At 40.7% G+C, this 24290-nt stretch overlaps 1 protein-coding gene across 7 annotated transcripts in view; it reads left to right on the plus strand.

The window, feature by feature from the left end:
* Nucleotides 1-24290, plus strand: part of LOC140724770 (lethal(3)malignant brain tumor-like protein 4) — a 403124-nt gene that overhangs the window by 19784 nt on the left and 359050 nt on the right. For 6 of the 7 annotated variants that reach the window (XM_073039328.1, XM_073039363.1, XM_073039353.1 and 3 more), the window contains exon 3: nt 17093-17277. In XM_073039328.1, coding sequence (XP_072895429.1) covers nt 17093-17277 — 185 coding nt within the window. Of the gene's footprint in view, nt 1-17092; nt 17278-24290 lie in introns of those variants that run through there. The other variant, XM_073039373.1, reaches the window with a different exon arrangement.

The raw sequence follows: 24290 nt of genomic DNA on the forward strand, positions 1-24290 counted from the left end.
ATGCTTATCCAAAATCTAGTAGTATCATGGGAATCTGGGAATACAGATCCATAATTCATATAAAGTGGCGTCATGGTAGAAAGGGTCATAAAGAAAGCTTTTGGCACCTTGGCTTTCATAAATCAATGTATTGAGTAGAGGAGATGGGATGTTATGTTGGAGTTGTAAAAGATGTTGTTGCCTAATTTGGAGTATTGTGTACAGTTTGGTTACCTACTTACAGGAAAGATGTAAATGAGATTGCAAGGGTACAGAGAAGATTTACAAAACTGTTGCCAGGTCTGGAGGACCTGAGTATTAAGGAAAGATTGAATAGGTTAGGATTTTATTCCTTAGAACATAGAAGATTGAGAGGAGATTTGATAGAGGTATACAAAATTATGAGGGGTATAGATAGGGGGAAAAACCTGCTTGCATTTACCCTGAGGTTGGGTGGGACTACAACCAGAGGTCATGGGTTAAGGGTGAAAGATGAATAGTTTCAGGGGATCATGAGGGGAAACCTCTTCACTCAGAGAGTCATGAGAGTGTGGAATGAGCTGCCAGCACAAGTGGTGCATGTGAGCTCTATTTCAATGTTTAAGAGAAATGTGGATAGGTATGTTGATAGTAAGGGTATGGAGGTCTATGGTCCTGGTGCAGGTCTATGGGAGTAGGCAGTTTAAAAGGTTTCAGCATAGATTAGATGGGCTGAAGAGCCTGTTTGCACTGTACTTTTCTATGACTGTACCCAGAAAATGTTGTCATGTATCACCAGCACCATCTTGATGATACTTGGCCCCTGGTAGTTTGGATCAGCAATAACATCTCCACAATTGCCATCAGCACAGATGCACCACAGAGCTGAGTGCTTAGCTCTCTGCTTTAATCACTTTACACATATAACTGTGAGGCTCCAATGCCATATTTAAGTTTGCAGATAGCACCACTTCTCACTCAGCATCAGCAAAACAAAAGGACTGAGGATTTCAGAGGATCTGTCCTGGGGCCTGCACATAAATACCATTAGAAAGAAAGCATGACAGAGCCTCTACTCTCTTAGAAGTTTGTGCATATTCAACAAGTCATCTAAATCTTTAACGGACTTCTGTAGGTGCACAGTGGAGAGTATCCTGCCTGATTGCATCAAGGCCTGGTATGAAAACATTGATGCTCAAGAATGGAAAAGCCTTTTTTTTATAAATTCTTTCTGATATTTATTCAATTTGGGTATCGGTTTTATCCCTTCAATATCACCTAGTAAAAGTAATATTGGATTATGTGGAAGTTGTATTCCAATAATTTGTTCCAATAAAACTCTTAAATTTGTCCAAAAAGGTTGAATTTTAGAACAAGACCAAGTAGAATGTAAAAAAAAGTACCAATTTCTTGGTTACATCAGAAACACTGATCAGATAAATATCAGAAAGAATTTATAAAAATTGCATTGGCAGTAACCAAAAAGGCTATTGCAGTTACTTGGAAATCAGATACATATTTAAGTATAGATCATTGGAAGAAAGAAATTTATGGCTGTATTCCACTTGAAAAAATTACTTATAATTTAAGAGATAAATATGAAACATTTTTGAAAATTTGGTGCCCTTATTTACAAAAGATAGGATTAAATATATAGGTGCTCCGAAGATGAAATAATTGGTTATTTGGGAAAAGAAATAAGTATATATACTAAAGTTATTACGAACTCCATGGAGCATGTGGGGATCTTCCAATATCCAGGGATTCTTTCTTTTTTTTTCTTTCTTTCTTTCTTCTTTTTTTTCTACAGGGATGTTAGGGGGGAGGGGTTAAGGGGAGGGGGGATGGGTAATATACATTTTTTTCATACACTTTTATTCTGTAATTACTTGAACACACAATAAAAAAATCTTTTAAACAAAAAGAAAGAATGGAAACGTCTACAGAAAGTAGTAGATGCAGCCCGGTTCATTAAGCATATTTACAAGAAGGCATATTCCATCATCAAGGTCTTCTGCTATACTCTCTTCTTGCTGCTGCCATCTGGAAGGAGGCCTTGGGTCCTAAAAACCAGGTTCAGGAACAGTTATTACCCTACCATCATCAGGCTCCTGAACCAGCGTGGATAACTTCACTCACCTCAACTGAACTGAACAGAATCTATGGACTCATTTTCAAGGACTATACAGCTCATGTTCTCAGAATTATTTATTTATTACTAGTTTTTTAATGGCTTGCACAGTTTGGCAAATACTGGGACATGAGATGGCTTTTAGAGCAGCTTTTGTTTGAGCCCACTAGAGAAAAAAGCAATTCTGGATTATGTGCTTTGTAATGAACCAAATTTGATTAGGGAGCTCAAGGTAAAGGAATTCTTAGGAGGCAGTGATAATAATTTGATAGAATTCACCCTGCAATCTGAGAGACAGACATACTTTATTGATCCCGAGGGAAATTGGGTTTTGTTACAGTCGCACCAACGAAGAATAGTGTAGAAATATAGCAATATAAAACCATAAATAATTAAATAAATTATTCCAAGTGGAAATAAGTCCAGGAACAGCCTATTGGCTCAGGGTGTCTGACACTCCGAGGGAGGAGTTGTAAAGTTTGATGGCCACAGGCAGGAATGACTTCTTATGACGCTCAGTGTTGCATCTCGGTGGAATGAGTCTCTGGCTGAATGTACTCCTGTGCCTAACCAGTACATTATGGAGTGGATGGGAGACATTGTCCAAGATGGCATGCAACTTGGAAAGCATCCCCTTTTCAGACACCATCGTCAGAGCTTCCAGTTCCAACCCCACAACATCACTGGCCTTACAAATGAGTTTGTTCATTCTGTTGACGTCTGCTACCCTCAGCCTGATGCCCCAGCACACAACAGCAAACGTGATAGCACTGGCCACTACAAACTCGTAGAACATCCTCAGCATCGTCCGGCAGATGTTAAAGGACCTCAGTCTCCTCAGGAAGTAGAGATGGCTCTGACCCTTCTTGTAGACAGCCTCAGTGTTCTTTGACCAGTCCAGTTTATTGTCGATTCGTATCCCCAGGTATTTGTAATCCTCCACCATGTCCACACTGACCCCTTGGATGGAAACAGGGGTCACTGGTGCCTTAGCTAAGGTCAGATGTCTCAGTATTACAGTGGAGTAAAGAGGACTACAGATGCATTAGAGGGGAGCTGACCAAAGTTGATTGGAAGGGGCACGAACAGGGATGATTGAATTGACTTTATTTACTTGTATCCTTCATGTACACGAGGAGGAAAAATCTTTGTGTCTCCGTCTAACTGTGCAATTTATAGTAATTTATATATACAACAGGATAGTCAGTATGACATAGAAATACAGTTGTGTCGGCATGAGTTAGGTAGTCTGATGGCCTGGTGGAAGCTGTCCCAGAGCCTGTTGGTCCCTGGTGGCAGAACAGCAATGACTGAAGTTTCTAGGAGCGGTTCAGAAGGTGCAGGATAGATGCATGCCAAAGAAATAGTCCAGTCGGCCCTCCGTATCCACGGGGGATTGGTTCCACGGCCCCTGCGGATACCAAAATTCACGGATGAAGTCCCTTATATAAAAGCCTAAGAGAGCTCATAGGGGTGTCACAAAAAGCGAAAATAACGTTCAGCGTTTGTTTTGCAGCAAGCTGTTATAGAGGCAGCGCGCACCCCGAGCTGCGAGAGTGCTTTATCTCGATTTATTCTGTGCATCCATTAACAAGATGCATCCTAAGGTATCAGAAAAGCCTAAGAGAGCTCTTAAGGGTCTTATGCTTAGCTTAAAACTGGATGTATTAAGCGTTTTGATTGTGGTGAATGAAATAAAGACATTGTGCATGCGTTGAACTTACCTGCATCCACCATTCGTACTACTTACACGCAGAGAGAAAGAATCTTGAAAGCTGCCGATGTTACTGTTGGTTCTGCTTGTAGCATATCATTCCTGCTTTTACTATATGTTAATGTTATTTTAGGTTTTATGTGTTATTTGGTATGATTTGGTAGGTTATTCTTTTGGGTTTGGCTTACGAAAGTTTTCATAGGAACGCTGCACTTTTGGATAGTGGGGAATACTTGTACAGTATTTTCAGTCCGCGGTTGGTTAAATCCACGGATGTGGAACCCGCGGATAGGGAGAGCCGACTGTATTCTAAAGGGAGGATGAGCAGCCATGGTTGACGAGGGAAGTCAAAGACACCATAAAAGCAAAAGAAAGGGCGTGCACTGCTGCAAGTATTAGTAAAAAGTTAAAGTTCAGGGTAGCTTTTAAAAAACCAACAGAGAAGAGATGAAATATGAAGGTAAATTAGCCAATGATATAAAATAGACACAATAAGTGTTTTTAAAATATATAAAGAGTAAAAGAGAGGTAAGAGTGGATATTGGACTGCTTGGAGAATTATGCTGGAGATGGAGTAATGGATGTCAGAAATGATGTGCAAACTTAATCAGTATTTTGTGCCATGCTTCACTGTGGAAGGCACTAGCAGTATGCTGGAAATTTTATAGTGTCAGAGGGCAGAAGTGAGTGTAGTTGTAATTACTAAGGAGAAGTTGCTTGGAAAGCTCTGAAAGATCCAAAGGTCCGCCTGGCCCAGATGGACTGTACCCCACGGTTTTGAAAGAGGTAGCTGAGGAGATTGTGGAGGCATTAGTAATGAAGAATCACTGATTCTGGAATGGTTCCTGAGGACTGGAAAATTGCAAATGTCATTCCACTCTTTAAGAAAAGGTGGGGGTGGGAGGGAGACAAGAAAGGAAATCATAGGCCAGTTAGCCTGATTTCAATGGTTGAAAAGATGATGGAGTCTATTACTAAGAAAGAGGTTTCTGGGTACTTGGAGGCACATGATAAAATGGGCCAAAGTTAGCATGGTTTTCTTAATGGGAAATCTTGCCAGACAAGTCTGTTGGAACTCTTTTGAGGAAATAACAGGCAGGATAGACAAAGGAGAATCATTGGACATGGTTTACATGGATTTTCAAAAGGCCTTTGACAAGGTGCTGCACATGGAGCTACTTAACAAGTTGAGAGGCCATGGTGTGTCAGGAGAGATACCAGCATAAATAGAAGAATGGCTGACTGGCACGAGGCAAAGAGTGGGAATAAAGGGAGCTTTTTCTGGTTGACTGCTGGTGACTCATGGTGTTCTGCAGAGGTCAGTGTTGGGTTAGCTCTTCTTTTCACATGATATGTCAATGACTTGGATGACAGAATTGATGGATTTGTGACCAGGTTTGCAGACAATACAAAAATAGATCTAGGAGTAGGAAGTATTGAGGAAGTAGGGAACCTGCTGAAGGATTTAGACAGATTCTGTGAATGGGCAAGGAAGTGGCAGATGGAATACAGTGTAGGGAAATGTATGGTCGTGATTTTCAAGAAGGAATCAAAGTGTAGACAATTTTCTAAATGTGGATAAAATTCTGAAATCAGAGACGCAAAGTGACTTGGGAGTCCTAGTGCAGGATACCCTGAAGGTTCATTTGTAGGTTGAGTCGGTGTTAAGGAAAGCAAATGCAAGGGTAAAATGCTGAGGCTTTATAAGGCATTGGTCAGACCGTATTACAGAAACAATTTTCCTGTATTGTTTCATATGAATGATTCTGGGAACGAAGGGTTAATGTATGAGGAGACTTTGATGACTCTGTGCCTGTACTCAATGGAATTTAGAAGAATGAGAGGGGATCTCATAGAAACCAATCGAAAGTTGAAAGGCCCACACAGAATGGATGTAGAGGATGTTTCCAAAATTAGGAAGTCAGGACCAGAGGGCACAGCGTCAGAATACAAGGCTGACCATTTAGAAAAGATTAGGAGGAATTTCTTTAGCCAGAGGGTGGAGAATCTGTGGAATTCATTGCCACAGATGGCTGTGGAGGCTGTCATTAGATACAGTATATTTAAAGCAGAGGTTGATGCTTTCTTGATTAGTCAGGACGTCAGAGATTACATGGAAGCACAGGAGACTGGGGTTGAGAGGGATAACAAATCAGCCATGATAGAATGACGGAGCAGATTCAAGGCTTGAAATGGCCTCATTCTGGTCCCATATCGTGTCGACTTTGTGTGTAGTTATTCATTGACTCCATTTCATTTCTTTGTTCTACTGTGAATGCCTACAAGAAAATGAATCTCAGGATAATATATGGTGAGACATACATTCTTTGATAATCAATTTACTTTGAAAATCTGCTTTGAAGATTTTTGCATCTACCAGCCTTAGAGCCTCATAGTACTAGTGACTTGTGACCCTCCCTGAGAGAGGATATTTCATTTCATCTCTGGCTTAAATGGATGAGCTATAATTTTATCACAGTGATTCTTGGTTTAATATCTCACAAGAAGAGGCGTTCTCTTTGTATGCTCTTCATTCAAAATCGGGTAGTTAATTATCGGGAAAGGATGTGAAGAAGTAGGCTTGAATTGGATTGAAGCAAGTATTGTTTCATGCATTGCAAAATGAGGAAGGTTTAGTGTGGATCCTTGGGTTCACAAAGCCACATTGGATTTGGCATAACCTAATGGGGTTAACGAACTTGTTTAGAATGAGAACAATCTCTTGTTGGAGGGCAGTTGGTTGGGACTCTGTCCATCCTGACGTGGATAGGAGTGTAAAGGGATTGAATGTTGTGAAATGAGCTGGCTGAGACCCAGAAACTGAAAGCTATTCAAGGGGCAGAGTGTACTGGAAGAGTTGGTACTGATGTGAGGTGATTCGGTCAATGCTGCGAGACCAGAAACAAGGTGCAAAATGTTTGCTATGTTGGAAAAAAAAATAGGCTGAAATGATTGGTCTTCCAAAATGGTCCTGCTTGTGGCTCGTTGCCAAGAGGTAGAAGTGAGCTGTGTATGTTTCTATGGAAATGCAGAAGTCAGGATTATTAGGACAAGACTATTTGTCCCTTGGAGCCTGGTTGGCTGTTTAGTGTAGAAATGGCTGATCATCTCAGTTCAGTTCAGTTCAGAGGTCCTGCTTTCTTTCCAAATCCTTTGCTTGCTTAAGCCTTAAGAACTGTATCTCACCCATTTGCAGAGACTGAATTTGATGAACACAAGGAGGAAAAAAAAGAGCCTTTTGGCTCTTGGTGCTTTCTGACATTTGATAAGATTATCACTGCCCTTGGTGCTGCTTTTCTGTACTTTCCTTTGAAATCTGAGTGTGTTGGTGGCAAGGTCAGCATTTACTTCCCAAGCCTAAGTGCCCTCGTACAGAGTAATTTGCTAAGCCATCCCAGAGTGCATTTAAGAGTTGACTGCACTGGGGAAGTATACTGTAGGCCACACTGGGTAAAATAGAAGATTTCCTTCTCTGAGGATATTGTTGAACTGCATGCATTTCTGTTACAATCGCCTAACTTTTATCAGTTCAAGTTTAATAGACGTTCAACCATGCATGAATACCCATGAATACAGCTAAATAAAACAGCATTACTCTGGGGCTGTGGTGCAAAACAGTAACAACAGTCGTACACAGTGCAAAGCACGTATAGCAAGCACATTTAAGATGAGGCCAGGATTAAATCAGGGGTTTGCTGGATGGTGTGCTTGAAGGGTCTATTCCATGCCGTACCCCAATAAATAAATGAATAATATTGGCGATTTTGTGTACAGTGACACCCAGCTTCCGCTGCCACTCTGCAAACACTTAAGGGTTATAAATGCCTTTTGGAACACTGACCAGGTAACTTACTCACCCACCTACCCCCACCCCTACGTCCCCTCACGCATCTTTTCTGATGTATTGCGCTGTCCAAATCTTAGACTTCAGCTCATCAACTGTGAAGTTGTCTGAGCTGCAGATACTAATACTAGAATTGGTGATAAGTGTTGCCATCAGCTCCTTCATCCTGTAACTGCAAACATCGCCTGCCTTGCCACAATAGTCTTAATTAAATGATTTAGTTATTTTGCATAAATAAGCACCGTTGCCCACTTGCCACTAAGGTCGCCGCAATCTATAATCTGTAAACGCTACACTTAGTGGGTATTGCAAGTTTTGACAAAATGAACATTGGTTGTGGAGTTGGTAAATGATGAGGTTGTGGTCTGAGTGCAGTCAATTCAATTACATTGTCCATGATCGTGTTGAGTTACTTTATATGATATTGGAGCAGCATCGAGGCAGATATTCCATCCCACTCCTGTGCACCTTTTAAATACTGCAAGAAGTTTTGGAATCAGAAACAATGAACCCACCAGAATACTCAGCCCTGATGATCCTGATGATGTTTGGACCTAACGTACTCCCATTGACTGATAGAAAAGTACAGCACAGAAACAGGCCCTTCAGCCCATTGAGTCTATGCTGAACCATTTAAACTGTCTACTCCCATGAACCTGCGCTGGGACCATTGTCCCATACCCTTACTATCCTGGGACTTAGACCAATTCTCTTAAATGATGAAATTGAGCTTGCATTCACCATTTGTGCGGGCAGCTTGTTCCACACTCCACAACCCTCTGAGTGAAGAAGTTTCCCCTCATGTTCCTCTTGTACTTTTCACATTTCACCCTCATCCATGGCCTCTGGTTGTAGTCCCACCCAACCTCAGTGGAAAAAGCCTGCTTGTGTTTACCCTGTATAATTTGAAATTACCCCCCATAATTTTGTGTACCTCTCTCAAATCTCCTCTTAATCTTCTACGTTTCAAGAAATAAAGTTCTAACCTATCACAAACAAGTGAAAATCTGCAGATGCTAGAAATCCAGGCAGTACACACAAAATGCTGGAGGACCTCAGCAGGCCAGGCAGCATCTATGGAAAAGAGTACAGTCAATGTTTCGGGCCGACACCCTTCAGCAAGACTGGAGGGCAGCAGAGGTCACAGAGGGGGAGCAGTGAGGAAGGGTTTCACTGAACTTCTGTCAAAGGGCAGATTTAAACTTTTTCAGGATAAGTGTCCCTGGAAGAGACTTCACAGTGTAGTTGTCCAATCACAAACAAGAGAAAATCTACAGAAGCTGGAAATCCAAGGAACACACACCAAATGCTGGAGGAACTCAGGAGGCCAGGCAGCATCTGTGGAAAAAAGTTGAGTTGGTGTTTTGGGCCGGCACCCTTCAGCAGGACTCCGCCTAGTCCTAACCTAACATATTCAAGGTTTCCTTGTGACTCAGGTCCTCCAGACCCGGCAATATCACTGAAAATTTTCTCTGTACTCTTTCAACCTTATTTACATCTTTCCTGTAGGTAGGTGACCAAAACTGCACACATTGTGCCAAAAGCTTTCTTTTTGACCCTATCTAACTGTGACACCGCTTTGAACAAATTATGGACCTGTATTCCCAAATCCCTTTGTTTTACTACAATCCTCAGAACCCTACCATTCTCTGTGTAAGACCTTCCCTGGTTGGTTCTACCAAAGTGCAACACCTCACATTGTCTGCATTAAATTCCATCTGCCATTTTCCAGCTGGTCCAGATCCTACTGCAAGACTTGATAGCCTTCCTCGCTGTCCACTAAACTCCCATTCTTTGTGTCATCTGCAAATTTGCTGATCCAGTTAATCACATTACCATCCAGATCGTTGACATAGATGACAAACAACAAAGCACCCAGCACCAATCCCAATGGCACTCCACTAGTCACAATCCCCTTGTCATAGAGGCAACCATCTACTACCACTCTCTATCTCTCATACAAAGCCAATATCTAATCCAATTTACTGCCAAGCAATTGTACCTTCTTGTTTAACCTCCCATGTGGGACCTTGTCAAATGCCTTACTAAGATCTTCATTCACTTTGCTAGTAACTTTCTTGGAAAAAAAACTCAATAGGATTGGTTCAAAATGGCCTAAACCAATGATTTAAAACATTGTTGGACTCTGGCATGGTGCCAGAGGACTGGAAAATTGCATATGTCACTCCTCTGGTTAAAAAAAGGAGGAAGGCAGCAGAAAAGAAATTATAGCCTGACCTCAGTGGTTGGGAAGATGTTAGAGTCAGTTGTTAAGGATGATGTTATGGAGTACCTGGTGACACAGGACAAGGTAGGACAAAGTCAACATGGGTTCCTTAATGGGAAATCTTGCCAGACAAATCTGTTGGAATTCTTTGAGGAAATAGCAGTCAGGATAGACAAAGGAAAATCATTGGACGTTGTTTATTTGGATTTTCAAAAGGGCTTTAACAAGGTGCTGCACATGAAGCTACTTAACAAGTTAGGAGGCCATTGTATGTCAGGAGAGATACCAGCATGGATAGAAGATTGGCTGATTGGAAGAAGGCAGCAAGTGGGAATAAAGGGAGCCTATTCTGGTTGACTACTGGTGACTAGTGGTGTTATGCAGGGTTTGGTGTTGGGACTTCTTTTTATGCGGTATATCAATGATTTAGATGATGGAATAGATGGCTTTGTTGTCAAGTTTGCAGATGATATGAAGATTGGTGAAGGGGCAGATAGCATTGAGGAAACAGGTAGGATGCAGAGGGACTTGGACAGATCAGGACAATGGGCAAGAAAGTGGCAAATGAAATACAATGTTGGAGAATGCTGAGGAGAGAAAAAAGAAGTACATGGCCATGATTGAATGGCAGACCAGAGCTGTTGGACCAAATGTCCTGGTCATTCACCGCAGTCGGGGAAGTTCCCAGTTGAGAGGTCTACTCATCCCATTGGACTGGTATTTCCATGGTTGAGAGAGTGCAACAGCTTTTCTACTTTAAAAACTTCCCTGAGCGGGTTTTCTGTCATCATCAGATATGGTGCACAACCGCCAGTAGTATTGACAGTGTTCTAATTTGTCCTGTATTTCATTTAAGTACATAATTTGTTACTCAGTTAAATGATAACTTGTCTTTTTTTAATAGCTTTTTAACAATTTCCCAGAAACTTCATCGAATTGGGGCAAAATATACTGGTCCTGATGTGTCCCAATTGACAAGAATTCACTGTAATAAAAAAAAACCATTGTAATTTGTCTGTTCTATGTGATGAACATAATTTTGGAATAAGGATAGTGTGACTGTGGACTGTTAATGTTTCTGAGCATATGAGTAATAACTAGAACAATATTCAATGATAGTGATTTAATATATATATTATTGTTCCCTTAGAAAGCATTTCAGACGATATTCGTTGCAATTTTGCTGATATTGAATTCCAGTAGCATCACATTTACTTGTTTATGTAGTGTTGAGTCAGGTAAATGATGAATAATTTTCTTCTCTGAATCACAAAGCACTTTTTACAAAAATCACTGGTGGATTATGGTTTATCCTGCAGTAGCACACTATTATTTCTGGAGTTGACTTGAGGTAAATATGAAGCTAAGAAGTGGTATAAATTATGTCAAATTGGGGTAGAAATGTTTTTCATGATAATACTCAGTTTTGTAATTAAGTTGTTGAAACTGTGGAATGGAAGTAAGCCCTGAGGATCTGTTAAAAGTAGACTTGTGTTTGTTGGATACTTCATCTTCTTTCATTTCAATTCTCCAGTTTTCCCTGCATCATTGCCTTTTGAAGAAGATTGAATATATTTATATGGTAACTACAAGGAGATTCACAGAGCTATCCAAGCTTGCACTCAAATCTTTTTGTCCTATTTTAAAAGAGAGTCTGCATGATATTTACTCTAGACACCCCAAATTATAATAAACCAATCATGTTCTTTGAAGTATAATCACTTTTATTAAAAATTAGTTTCATTTGTCATCTTGCAGTGAATATATGAAGAAGAAAATTTTCAATAATCACTGGCTACCATTTTCACAACTAGTAATCTAACTTATTCCTTAATATTACATTAAGCATTCAATAGTGTTCTCTGAGGTACTTGCATCAAAGTCACAAGCTGTAGCTAGTAGTAATGGCTGAGGCCTTCCCTAAATACTCTGGGATTATTTTTTGTAAAACACGTCTCTTGATTTGGTAAAGATTCTGCAAATTGTTCCCAAGTTGTCTGAACTGTAGCTATTTTGACAGCAATCTGTTTTAACATAAGTACTGTTGCTATTGGTGCCTAATCCTGGCAAGAATAAGACACCTACCATCCAGTTCCAATAGAAATCTGCTTAAATAATTGGTTAACCCGTTCATGTTATAAATTAGGTATGTTGTGAGGAAGTATGTTGTACCAGATGACTCTCAATATGTGATGCACCATCAATAACTCACGCCGAGACTTAGGAAGTGAGATATCGGCTTTTATTGACTGAAGGACAACACTACATCCTGGGGAAAATGAGGGAGAGCAGCAGGCCACAGTCGCCTTTATACAGGGGTCTGTGGGAGGAGCCACAGGGGTAGTCAGCAGGGTCTTGGGAGGAGCCATAGGAGCAGTCAGACAGGTATATCTAGTTCACCACAATATGTTTACTATGTTGATGTGAGTAAAGATGGAACTGTACAACAATATGGGGGCAGGTGGCATGGTGGTTAGTGTTGTGTAAAAATATGTGAATTGTATACGTCATTGCGCTGCTACATGATACGCGTCTTGCTTAAAGTGAACTATAAATTACACCCATGCTTTCAGAATGCCATGAGTTTCTCTGAATTAGATCAGTGTTTTGATGTTACAAAACGTAACATTGGAATGAAGTATTTTAAAACAAACCTGAGACCGCTGCCAACTTGTTAAATGCAGGAAGACATGCAAGATAAAATAAAACGCAGAGGGAGCATCAGTGAGTGAAAAGGCACCCTGCCTCATGGAGGGACGGTCAAGTTTAAAACAAAGGCAGTCAGAACATGTTCTTTTGAAGGGAAGATACAATTGAATTTTTTTTTTAAAAGGGAGTAAACAGAGGAGTTCAGAGTTCACAAACTGAGATTACTGGGTGGTACTAATCATCTTAAAAAATCAAAAATGGCTGTTACATTGGAAAGATTGAGTTTGATAACACAACAGGTAATTGGCTCATGTATACTGAGCTATTGGAACAGTATTTTGAGGCAAATGAAATGGCCATCGCAAACAAGAAAATCTGCAGATGCTGGAACTCCAAGCAACACACACAAAATGCTGGAGGAACTCAGCAGGCCAGGCAGCATCAATGGAAAAGAGTAAACAGTTGATGTTTCAGCCCGAGACCCTTCATCAGGACCAGTGAAAAGCAAGTGCCAATTTCGCTGAGTTCATTAGGTTTAAAAGCATATACTTTGCTTTGACGTTTGACTGCACCAATCAAACCTGCAGAAATTTAGTGATATTGTCAAAGTGATGCAGGAACACTGAGAACCAAGCCATTGTTGATTGCAGAACGCTTTAGATTATGTAAGTGGAATTTAAGAAGGAGAGTCTATTTCAGCATACATGGCTGAATTGAAGGGATTGTCTGAGCATTGTCAATTCAATAATGGGCTTAATGTTGTTTAGAAAGTGGAATCTTACATGAATGCATTCAAACATGGCTCCTAAGTGAAGCACAGAAAGAGCAGTGGAAGTTGCTATTTTAAGGGAAACAGCAGACAGAGACGCATTTGAGTTGCAGTCAGGAATGAGATCGAGTGTGAGCGATATTGCAGCATCTAAGCAGAAACCTGCCTAGATTGTGTTACCATTGTCGCAGGAGCTCACACACACCAAACCAAGCAAGTTTAGTGGTGAAACTGGAAGAAAATGCAACAAAGTAGGTCAAAACAAAGAGCACGTCAGGTGCATGAGAATAAATGGACTGCTCAGGGAAGAGAAAGCTAAGGTGTCAAGTTGCAGTTTCAAAAAGAGCACTACTCTGTATGCAGTTGATTTAAAAATTCTGATAATGATGAGAGTGACACAGGATTGTGTAGCCTTGAAAATTAATAATAGACTAGCATAGTGGCTGATGCCAGACGTGAACAGCAAATTAATTAAAATGGAATTAGACACTGGTTCTGCTGTTTCAGTCATAACACAAAATGACTTTGAATGGTATTTTAAAGTTACCAAACTGAAGGGTGTAGATATCCAGCTAAGAACTCATACTGGAGAAAAGATAACTCCTGTGGGAATGAAGTCTGTAACTGCAAAATACAACAATTAACAAGCCACATTGAGCTTGGATTTGGTAAAACCAGGAGGACCAGCATTGTGGGGATGTGAGTGGCTGACACAGCTACAACTCAATTGGAGATCCAGCCACAATTTGCATGCCGCATCCTCTGCAAGAGAGTTAACTGAACGAAAGGTACTGGATGTTGCCCAACTTTCTCCATGCTGTACACCATGAGCCATTGCCAACAGAGGACAAACAGATGTCGGTACCAACCTCTGTGTGCCTCTGGTTGGAAAGCATACTGAACCAAGGAAGGACCATACTGCTCAGAGGAAGCATGAAAGTGACAGAAGCCGTTTTTGTAGAAAACTTTCTGATATGTTAATCAGGCAGTTTACTTGCAAAGTGTGGCTTTGCTTTAAGCTGGGAGACAGTTCAAGGAGCTTCAGGAAAGTTGCAAGCATTCGGCTTTTGAGAGTATAAAGAACCAGAATCTACTCTTTGTGCATTAGGGTTATTGCATGAACTTCAAGTGAGAGACAAAAAGCGGCTTGTAAAAGTAGATGCTCAGCTGGATGAATGGAAGACCAAAAAGAAAGGAGACAATGGAGATACAAAAACACAGGATTTGTCAGGTGATGTTGTGGATGCACAAACTAAGAGAAGAGATCAGATCATAATAGGAGCAACAGGAGGATTAATAAGAGAATACTCCAGAGAGCTAAATGGACCTTTCCTAGATCAGGTTGCACAGACTAGAAGAAGAAAAAGGAGTGGGGGGGGGAGGTGGAGTGAAAGAGTGTGAAATCGAAAGGCAATGGTGTGATAGAGAGAAGGAACATGAGAAAGAAAAAGAAAGAGATTGAAACAGATCCAGAGAGAGGAAAGCAGAAGAAAGATGTGCAGAGCTGTAAGAACCACTTCCTGCAGTCTCATGGTTAACTCTAGTAGTAGGCCTTCATTAGTCTCGATAGACCATGGATTTGCACCTTGGAAAGTTTCCAGGGCACAAGCCCGGGCAAGGTTTTTTTTTATGGAAGACCGGAAGTTGCCCAAGCTGCAAGTCTCCCGTCTCCACGCCACCGATGTTGTCCAAGGGAAGGGCATTAGGACCCATACAGCTTGGCACCGGTGTCATCGCAGAGCAATGGGTGGTTAAGTGCCTTGCTCAAGGACACACATGCAAGCCTCAGCCAAGGCTCGAACTAGCGACCTTCAGATAACTCCTACAACCACCATGGAGGAGGTCCCAGAACCTGAAAGTGTTGCACAGCCAAAAGCCTTGCCTGCCAAGCAGTGTGATTCCTCCTTGCCAGGAAAGACTTCATCCTACAATAGTAAGAAAACCTCCACAGTGATGAAATGTTTTAAGCCTGAACAGGACAATTTAAAATTTCCTGTGCTGTGGATGTCTGCATATAGTAGTTGCATTATATAGTATACCACACTCAGTATTGAGCTGAGGTTTATAGCTAAGCAGGGAAGAGTGTGATGTATTTAAATTTTCAATAATAGTCGAGTAATCTTGTGTGTGTATTTGATTAAGCATTCTTTTTCATTTATTTCATTATGGGTGTAACAGCACTGTGGATGAACCTACACCTCAGGGATTGCAACAGTTCAAGAAGGCAGTTCATCACCACCTTCTCAAGGGCAACTAGGGATGGGTGATAAATGCTGGCAGATGGTGACACCCATATCCCGTGAATGAATAAATAAATATGTAAAAATACATTAATTGCAAATGTCATCATGCTACCACATGAAATATGCGCACCTCGCTTAAAGTGAACAATAAGTTACACCTGTATATTTGGACTCCCGTAAGTTTCTTTGAATTAATTTACTGTGTTGAAATTACAAAACTTAACGGTTGGGCTTATTGGACCAGAAGGGCCTGTTACCACACTGTATCCCAAAGAATACAAAGATGTAAGTTACATGCTCATAGTAACTGTATTTGAGTTACACTGGGTGACACGAGACATGAGGAAAGCTTAAAAAGTAGGGTGAGAAGAGGTCAACTAGGGGATATGCTTTGAGAAGCATAAACCTGTTGTATTAAATGGCTCAATTTGTACTATAACTCCTTTTCAAGGGGATAAATCAATATTTCTTTGTATCAGTTGACCTTGCTCAGTGAATGGAGAATATCACAGTGGGCAAGAAATACATCAGTCTACAAATGAACACATTGGCTGAGATTGGGGAAAGAATGATGCCATCAGTGAATCCCTGTTTTATTATGCTGTGTCAGTAATTGTAGTGCATGTAATGTTGGAGTGGCAGATTTGCCTCTAATGATCTTGGTGTTATTTCCTTCAATTACGACCTTTTGTGTCAAAGTTTACCTGCCTAAGAGATCCAGTTTTAAATAAAGTCTCACTGTAATATTTTGCATGGAACATTTTTTTTACAATATGAATAGTTTGAGAGTAGAATTTTGCATGTTTATACTCAGGGACCATAAATACAATAGATCAGTGTTAGCAGCATTTGCTTGTGATATTCCTACATTCCTTAATCCTTTCAATATCCTGAAATCTATCAATTCTTTTTAAAACAGCAGTACCCTTTTTGGAATTTATTGATTTATTTTGTTTAGCAAGACAATATTAACACCAAACATAAGCTTCATTTAATTAATGTTGAAACATAGCCAAGATATGTAGCCTAGGCATTTTCTCAGATTTTCATTAACTATGAAAGTTATGCCTCACCAAAGTGAAATATTTCACAATCCAATTTTTGGTGTATTACCAGTTATGACTTGCATGGCAGAAGTCAATAGTTTGACCCAACTGGCATTTGCTAAATTTTCTGCAATTATTTTATAATATGCTATAATGTATTTCTTCCAAAGGTGTGTAACTATATAATCTAAGGAAAATCTGCACATCTCCTCTAGGAATTTGTATATTAATTTCAGCCACTAAGTAACTTCTACAAATTTTCCTAATAGCCTTCTGTATTGTATTAATTTTTGAGTTTTTGGGGGGAAAACACAAAATCATTCCTGCAGTGTATCTATTTTGATCAGTATGTTTTTCAATCGAATGCTTTTGGTTTTGCAACACAATTACTCAAGATGTGAAGGAAAAAAATTGAGCTGTTTTTTTTATTTTTAGAAGAAGTGACCATGAAGAAAATGGATTTGAAGAGTCCCTAATGGCTTCTTTCTTTTATTTTTCCATGATCTTTAAGTGAACAGTTCTGGTGGAGGGAGGAAGGTCTTGGAAGAAAATAGCTGGCAGTCTGTACCAATCAAAGTGGAAAGAATGGAAGAAGAAACTGAAGCGAGCACTGTAAATGATGTGCAAGACTTTGATATTTATAGTGCCATGGAGTGGAAAAATGGAGTGGGGACCTTGCCTGGCAGTGACTTAAAGGTATGCATTGTTAATAACATATAATGTTGAAGATGTTTGCTTGTCTCTTCTATAAAAGTATATTGATAACAAACCTTAGCCTCTCACTGCTACTAGATACTAGTTACTCGAACTCTCAGAGTTTAAATTGCAATCAATTCAAATAAACACATTTTTTGATGGCGGTTATTCAGTTAACGTTGCTATATTGAGGAAGGGAAGGTGATTGAAATGTTCAAGAACTTTGTGGTCACCTGTATTTAAAAACAGAACACTGACAATCATTTCCTGATAAATAGGCCTGCTGGTATAAAATGGCATTAAAATCACTGTTAAGGTTGAAATCTGTTGTTTAAATGGTGTGTTACAATTTATGCCTGTCCAGAACTGAAACAACTTAATGGATACAAGATATCAATATGGCTTACTCACTTGCAAACACAAAACTGTATACATTCGACTTTGAATGGCTGTTGAATGGAGACAGTGCATTGTCATGTGATTGAACTTTATTTGCGGCGTGCTGGCAGAGTTTGTCAAGTCAATTCCAAACTTATTTGTATGTAATTGGCTCTTTTATATATAAAAAAATACCCACTAGTGTGGAATCTGTCTAAAGTGTTTAAAATTAGATTGACCAGAAACCCAGTTGACCTCTGTAACTGGTCATTGTGGTGCTCAAATACAAAGCAGCTGTTCGTTAAATTGCACCCAAAAAACAGTATTAGTTAGCAACTCCCATTGATTCCTTAAAGCTGTGTTTTACACTCCTGAATGTGTTATCAAGAGTGTACAGATTCCAGCTAGTATGTCTGCCTTGTGATTCATAACTTTGCCATGGAAGGGGACCTCTGCACACAGCTCATTGATAAGGCTAGTAAAGCCATTGCAAGTCTGGAGTAAGGAAATCAGTGTGACATTAGCAATAGCACCATTCATTCGGAGTGTAAGGCTAGTATTGTGGTGAACTACATATACCTGTCTGGACACGCCCCCCGATGACTGCTCCTGTGGCTCCTCCCACAGACCCCGGTATAAAGTTGATGGAGGTCTGAGCCCGGCCTCTCAGTCTCCAGGATGTAGTGTGGTGGTCACTCACTGCTCATTCCTTCTTCCAGTCAATAAAAGCCGATACCTCGCTTTTACGTCTCAGAGTGAGTTATTGATGGTGCATCAAGTATACTAGCTGCTGATGTCATAATCACATTACGGATTTGTCTTCTCCCTCTCATCATCATCATTATGCGCTGTGTCGTATGACATGGCGATCGTGGTCTTTCCATGACTATGATTGTTCTTGGCAAATTTTTTCTACGGAAGTCTGCCTGACATCAGTGGTCGCATAAACAGGACCTGTGGTATGCACCAGCTGCTTCCATGGCTTCATGTGACCCTGATCTGGGGTGGGGGGTGGGGGAGATAAGCGAATGCTACACCTTGCTCAATGTGTGGTGCGTGGCCAAGTGGTTAAGATGTTGGACTAGTGATCTGAAGGTTGTGAGTTCGAGCCTCAGCCGAGGCAGTGTGCTATGTCCTTGAGTAAAGCACTTAACCACACATTGCTCCAGTCCACCCAGCTGAAAATGGGTACCGGGGGTTAACCTCGAGATAGACTGGCGTCCAATCTGGGGGGAGGGGTGGGGTGGGGAGTCTCGTACTCACAGTCGCTTCATGCCACGGAAACCAGCATAAGCACCGGCCTGGTGAGCCTGTAAGGCTCGGGACAGACTTTAACTTTAACTAACACCTTGCCCAAGGGTGCTTGCCTGCAGACTAGCAGAGAGAAAGAGCGCCTTACACCTCCTTTGGTAGAGATGTATCTCCACCCTGCCACCAAGTTCTCCCTTGGGTTATCGCATTAAATTACACTCTCTTTAATCAGTTCTGAAATGAGTATTTTCAGGTTTAATGTCATCTGACTTTACTTGTATACAACCAAACCAAAAAAAATGTTCCTCTGGTCTATGGTGCACCAACAAAACATGTATCTCACACACCACATAAAACAAAATATTGCCACAAATAAGTTAATAAAATATAGTCCAATGTGCATGCACAGCACAAGTAAACAGTACAGTTCAGATGTACTGTTTGTAAACTGCTCGCTGCCCAAGAGATGAGACCTCAGTGGTGGCAGGGTATTCTTCAGTCTCACAGCTTGAGGGAAGAAGCTGTTACCTGTCCTGTCGCTTCTACTTCCTTACTGATGGTATTTGGTCAAAGAGATTGTGGGATGGTGGGTAGTCATCCTGAACAATCCTGCTTCAGGCCTTTTGTGTACAGCACTTTCCGGTAAATGTCCCAAATAGTGGGGGAGTCAGACCCCGGAGACCCTCTCAGCTGTTTTTACTAGCCGTGGTTCCCAAACTTTTTTGGGTGACTGCCTTCTTTGGCTCCCAGACTATATTCCTACCTCTCCCTTTCTGGCCATTACATAAAATTATAAAGAATTTTGATTTGTGATGCATACTGAAAGAAAACAGGAACTGCAAATTCAAAGCAGCGTCAAATAATTGCGAAAATTATTCAAATCTATTTAAAGCTGCAGATAAAATTATTTTTAATTACAGTAAAAGCAATTTTCATTATCAATTTTAGAGCATACAGTAGTTGTCCAACTATTCAGTGCTTCTTTGCTTTGTCGCCTTTCAGTGAAATGGATGGGCTTGGTGCAGTGATACCAGCTTCTCAACGTCAGGCTGAATGGTTCTCAGAAGGAGTCTCAGATCCCCACATTCAGTCATTTGTAATCTTTTTCTTTGCTTGTAAAGAAGTTGCACAACTGCACTGAAACCGTGCTCCACTAAATATGATGTTGGAAAGGCAAAAAAGAACACCTTGACCCTTTTCCAGTGATGCAGGATAGTATTCAGAGATTTCTTTCTGCAACTGAAAGCCATGATATAGTTTTTTTTCTTTTCAACCTTGGCCTGAGCTCAGTAGTTTTGTAGCAAGATCAGTTCTTTCTCCATCCTTGCTGTCAGTTCCTCATTACAAGTGTTCAGGGATGGACTCATTACCTAATTTGGATTGGGAGAAGATCCCGAAATCTCTCTGACATGTCCGTGTGCAGCTCACGCAGGTGGGCATAGTATATTTGAAGATTTTTCTTTCTCTTCCAACTCGGAGAGGCTTGGAAATTGGAAAAGGTTGCAACGGCCAATGTTGCATATAAGTAGGGTTAACTTGGACAGAATGTGGTGACAACAGATTTGACTTTGATAGGACTCACATAATTTCCATGTAATTGATGATCGATTTCATTAAACTTTGCAGATAATTCTGCCAAATAAGCAATGTCATGCCTAATATTCTTCAGTTATTACTGAATGAAGTATTCGAGTCTGCAAAGAATTTTATCACAGTTTCAAAAGGTGCATAAAAGCCCCTCAAACGGTTTCATTTTGGGAACTGTCTGACTTCTGTGTGCAACAGCAAACGTTCAAACTGCTCGTCATTCTCAATACACAGCTCTTGAAATAGTCGCAAATTGAGAGCATAGGAGTTGATTTTACTTACCACTGTGATAACAATATTTAATGATTTATGCAGCTGATTATTTAGGTTTTTTTTCGACAAGATGTCTGTGAATTACATACTGCATGGTAAATATGTTAGGTACAGCTTTTTTCAAGAAAGTAATAAAGCTACAGTGGTGTCCTGTGATTGCTGGTGCCCTATCTGTTGTACAAGCAAGAATGTTGGGCAGAATGTCCTTTGGAAAAAAATTACTCAACAACCTGAAATATTGACTCCCCCTTTGCATTTTTTTCTAGTCCCCTTGCAATAAGGACTCTTGAACCATGCTTTCATCTTTCAAAAAGCAAACCTAAACAAGTAGCAAAGACTTATTGCTTGGGGAAGTTGACTCATCCAGCTTCAGGGCTGGTTCTGTTGTCCTAAGTATGTTGCACAATGTGTCATCCAAATTCTCAGACATTTCTTCTATTCGCATTTGAACAGAGTTGTCCCTAAGTGGAATTGCTTTAATAATTTTGTCTGGTGATTTATGCAAAACTGCACTCAGAAATTCCCTTACTGCTGGGAGAAACAGTTCACTCTACTCCACACTATACAGTCTGCATTTCTTTGTTTGAGTTGCTTCTTCCATGTTTGTTGTGGATTAATGACCACGGTCATCACCTACTGTTTAAGTCCAAACCTCAAGCACTGTGATCAATAAAGGGGATTGCTATGACCTCATAATAGCTCAGGCAAAAACCTGACTCTCTGCCTGAAGATACACAAAATAGGGCAGTGATATCTTGCTTGGCCCATGAGCTAGTTAAATGCCATTCAAGACCATTTGAAGGGGCAGATTCTGAACTTTACCCCATTGAATGCCATACCCTAATTCACAGGAATTGGGTCACTGCATGATTAGAGTATGGGAATTGTACTAGCTAACACTGTACTACAGTACCGAACAGCAATAATGCACGGGCTCGGGAATAACATGACTCTTTCAGTCCAGAGTTCTCATGATATGCCAAATACAGAAATGTCATATTACTTTTCAACAACTGTAATACGCTTTGAGCAAGGTCTAAAAGAATGTGGGTTAGCAAGATATGAGGTGATTTATGTGATTATTGTAATCACATAGGCACTAAGGACCAAATGCTTATAATGAGTAATTCCATTTCCAAATTTAAACCTGTAATTCATCAGCTGCCCCTCACTACGGAGCACCCCTACAAACCCCTTTATATTTATCATGCCCTTAGAAACTAGCAACACCCCCGGAGTTGGGGGGAGAGGGGAGAGCGATATATCCTGCTCTGAGAACTACAGAGTCTGTCAGCTCTTGCAGTGCAGTGCCTTGACAGTTCTGTACCACACATTACAGGACAGGCAGAGAGATGGAGGTAGGTACTGAATGTTCTGTAGTTTGTGTATGACATTAACTCAGCTTAGTTTATTACAGAATCAATATCACTGTTAGATGAATCAGCATTTAGGAGAGAGATTGAAAATCTAACTGAGTGGTGCTGCAACAGCAAACTCTTTCTCACTCAACGTTGGCAAGACCATAGAGCTGATTATTGAGTTCAGGAGGAGGAAACCGGAGGTCCATGAGCCAGTCCTCATCGGAGGATCAGAGGTGGAGAGTGTCAGCAACTTTGAATTCCTCAGTGTTATCATTTCAGAGGACCTTTCCTTGGCCCATGTAAGTGCATGCCTGGCAGCACTCCTGCTTCCTTAGAGGTTTGCGAAGTTCGACATGACTTCAAAAACTTTAACAAACTTCTATAGATGTGTGTGGAGAGTATATTGATAGGCTGCATCACAGCCTGGTATGGAAACTCCATGCCTTTGAATAGAAAATCCTATGGAAAGTAGTGGATACAGCCCAGTCTATCACTGGTAAAGCCCTCCCCATCATTGAGCACATGTATGTGGAGAGTTGTTGCAGGAAAGCAGTATCCATCATCCAGGACCCCCACCACCCAGGTTGTGCTCTCTTCTTGCTGCTGCCATCAGGAAGAAGGTGCTGGGGCCTCAGAGCTCACACTACCAGGTTCGGAAATAGTTATTACCCTTCAACCATCAGGCTCTTGAAACAGAGACGATAACTTCACTCATCTTCACTTGCCCCATCATTGAACTGTTTCCACAACCTGTGGACTCACTTTCAAGTGCTGTTCACCTAATGTTCTTGATATTTCTTGCTTCTTTATTTATTGCTTTTATTTTCTTTCTTCTTCTATTTGCATAGTTTGCCCTTAGCACAAACTGGTAATCTGCCCTGTTAGTATGGTCTTTTAGTATTCTAGTCTGTTAGTATGGTCTGTTAGGATTCTGTTATGGTTATTGGATTTATTGAGTATGCTGGCAAGAAAATTAATCTCACTTGCATATGGTGACATATATGTACTTTGAAAATAAATTTGAATTTTTACATCGCTCTGTGCTGAACTGAAGCAGGGGCTGTGGCCTGCTCTGGCTGCTCTCAGCTTTGTCTATGGACTCACTTTTGTTCTGAGTACTATTTGCTTACTTTTGTTGTTTGCATGATTTTTTTTTCTCTTTGCATATTGGATGTTTGACAGTTTTTTTTTCTGGGTTCTTTTGGGTTTCTTTGTTTTGTGGCTGCCTGTAAGGAAATGAATCTCAAGGTTGCATAATGTATAAATATTTTGATGATAAATGTTTGCATAAACTCTTCGCAGGCTTCCAGCCGGGTCCAGGTGTCGACTATAGCTGACGTTTCGCTGACAAACTCTGCCATTTTTATCAGGAATGATGCGTCAGCATGACTTGTCCATTCCTCCTGATTGGTTAGTCTCCAACCAATCAGGTTTCTGCTGTCCCACCTTATTTAAGATTGTATTCCAATTCTTATTTGGAGTGAGACTTCTGACTTTATTGAAGTTCTTATTCTTTAATCTTACATCAATGGCTTCCTTCACCAGGCAGGCCCAAAAGCCATTGGCGTGGCACAATAGTCTTGTGCCATCAAAGTCAGTCCTGTGGTCATTGCATATGCAATAGAACCATAGAACATTACAGCACAGAAACAGGCCTTTTGGCCCTTCTTGGCTGTGTCGAACCGTTTTTCTGCCTCGTCCCACTGACCTGCACCTGGACCATATCCCTCCAAACCACTCTCATCCATGTACCTGTCCAAGTTTTTCTTAAATGTTAAAAGTGAGTCTGCATTCACCACTTCATCTGGCAGCTCATTCCACACTCCCACCATTCTCTGTGTGAAGAAGCCCCCCTAATGTTCCCTTTAAACTTTTTCCCTTCACCCTTAACCCATGTCCTCTGTTTTTTTTTCTCCCCTAGCCTCAGTGGAAAAAGCCTGCTTGCATTCACTCTGTCTATACCCATCATAATTTTATATACCTCTATCAAGTCTCCCCTCATTCTTATACGCTCCAGGGAATAAAGTCCTAACCTATTTAACCTCTCTCTGTAACTCAGTTTCTCAAGTCCCGGCAACATCCTTGTAAACCTTCTATGCACTCTTTCAACCTTATTAATATCCTTCCTGTAATTAGGTGACCTAAACTGCACACAATACTCCA

Source organism: Hemitrygon akajei, chromosome 1 (genome assembly GCF_048418815.1).
Source record: "Hemitrygon akajei chromosome 1, sHemAka1.3, whole genome shotgun sequence".
Taxonomy (NCBI): Eukaryota; Metazoa; Chordata; class Chondrichthyes; order Myliobatiformes; family Dasyatidae; genus Hemitrygon; species Hemitrygon akajei.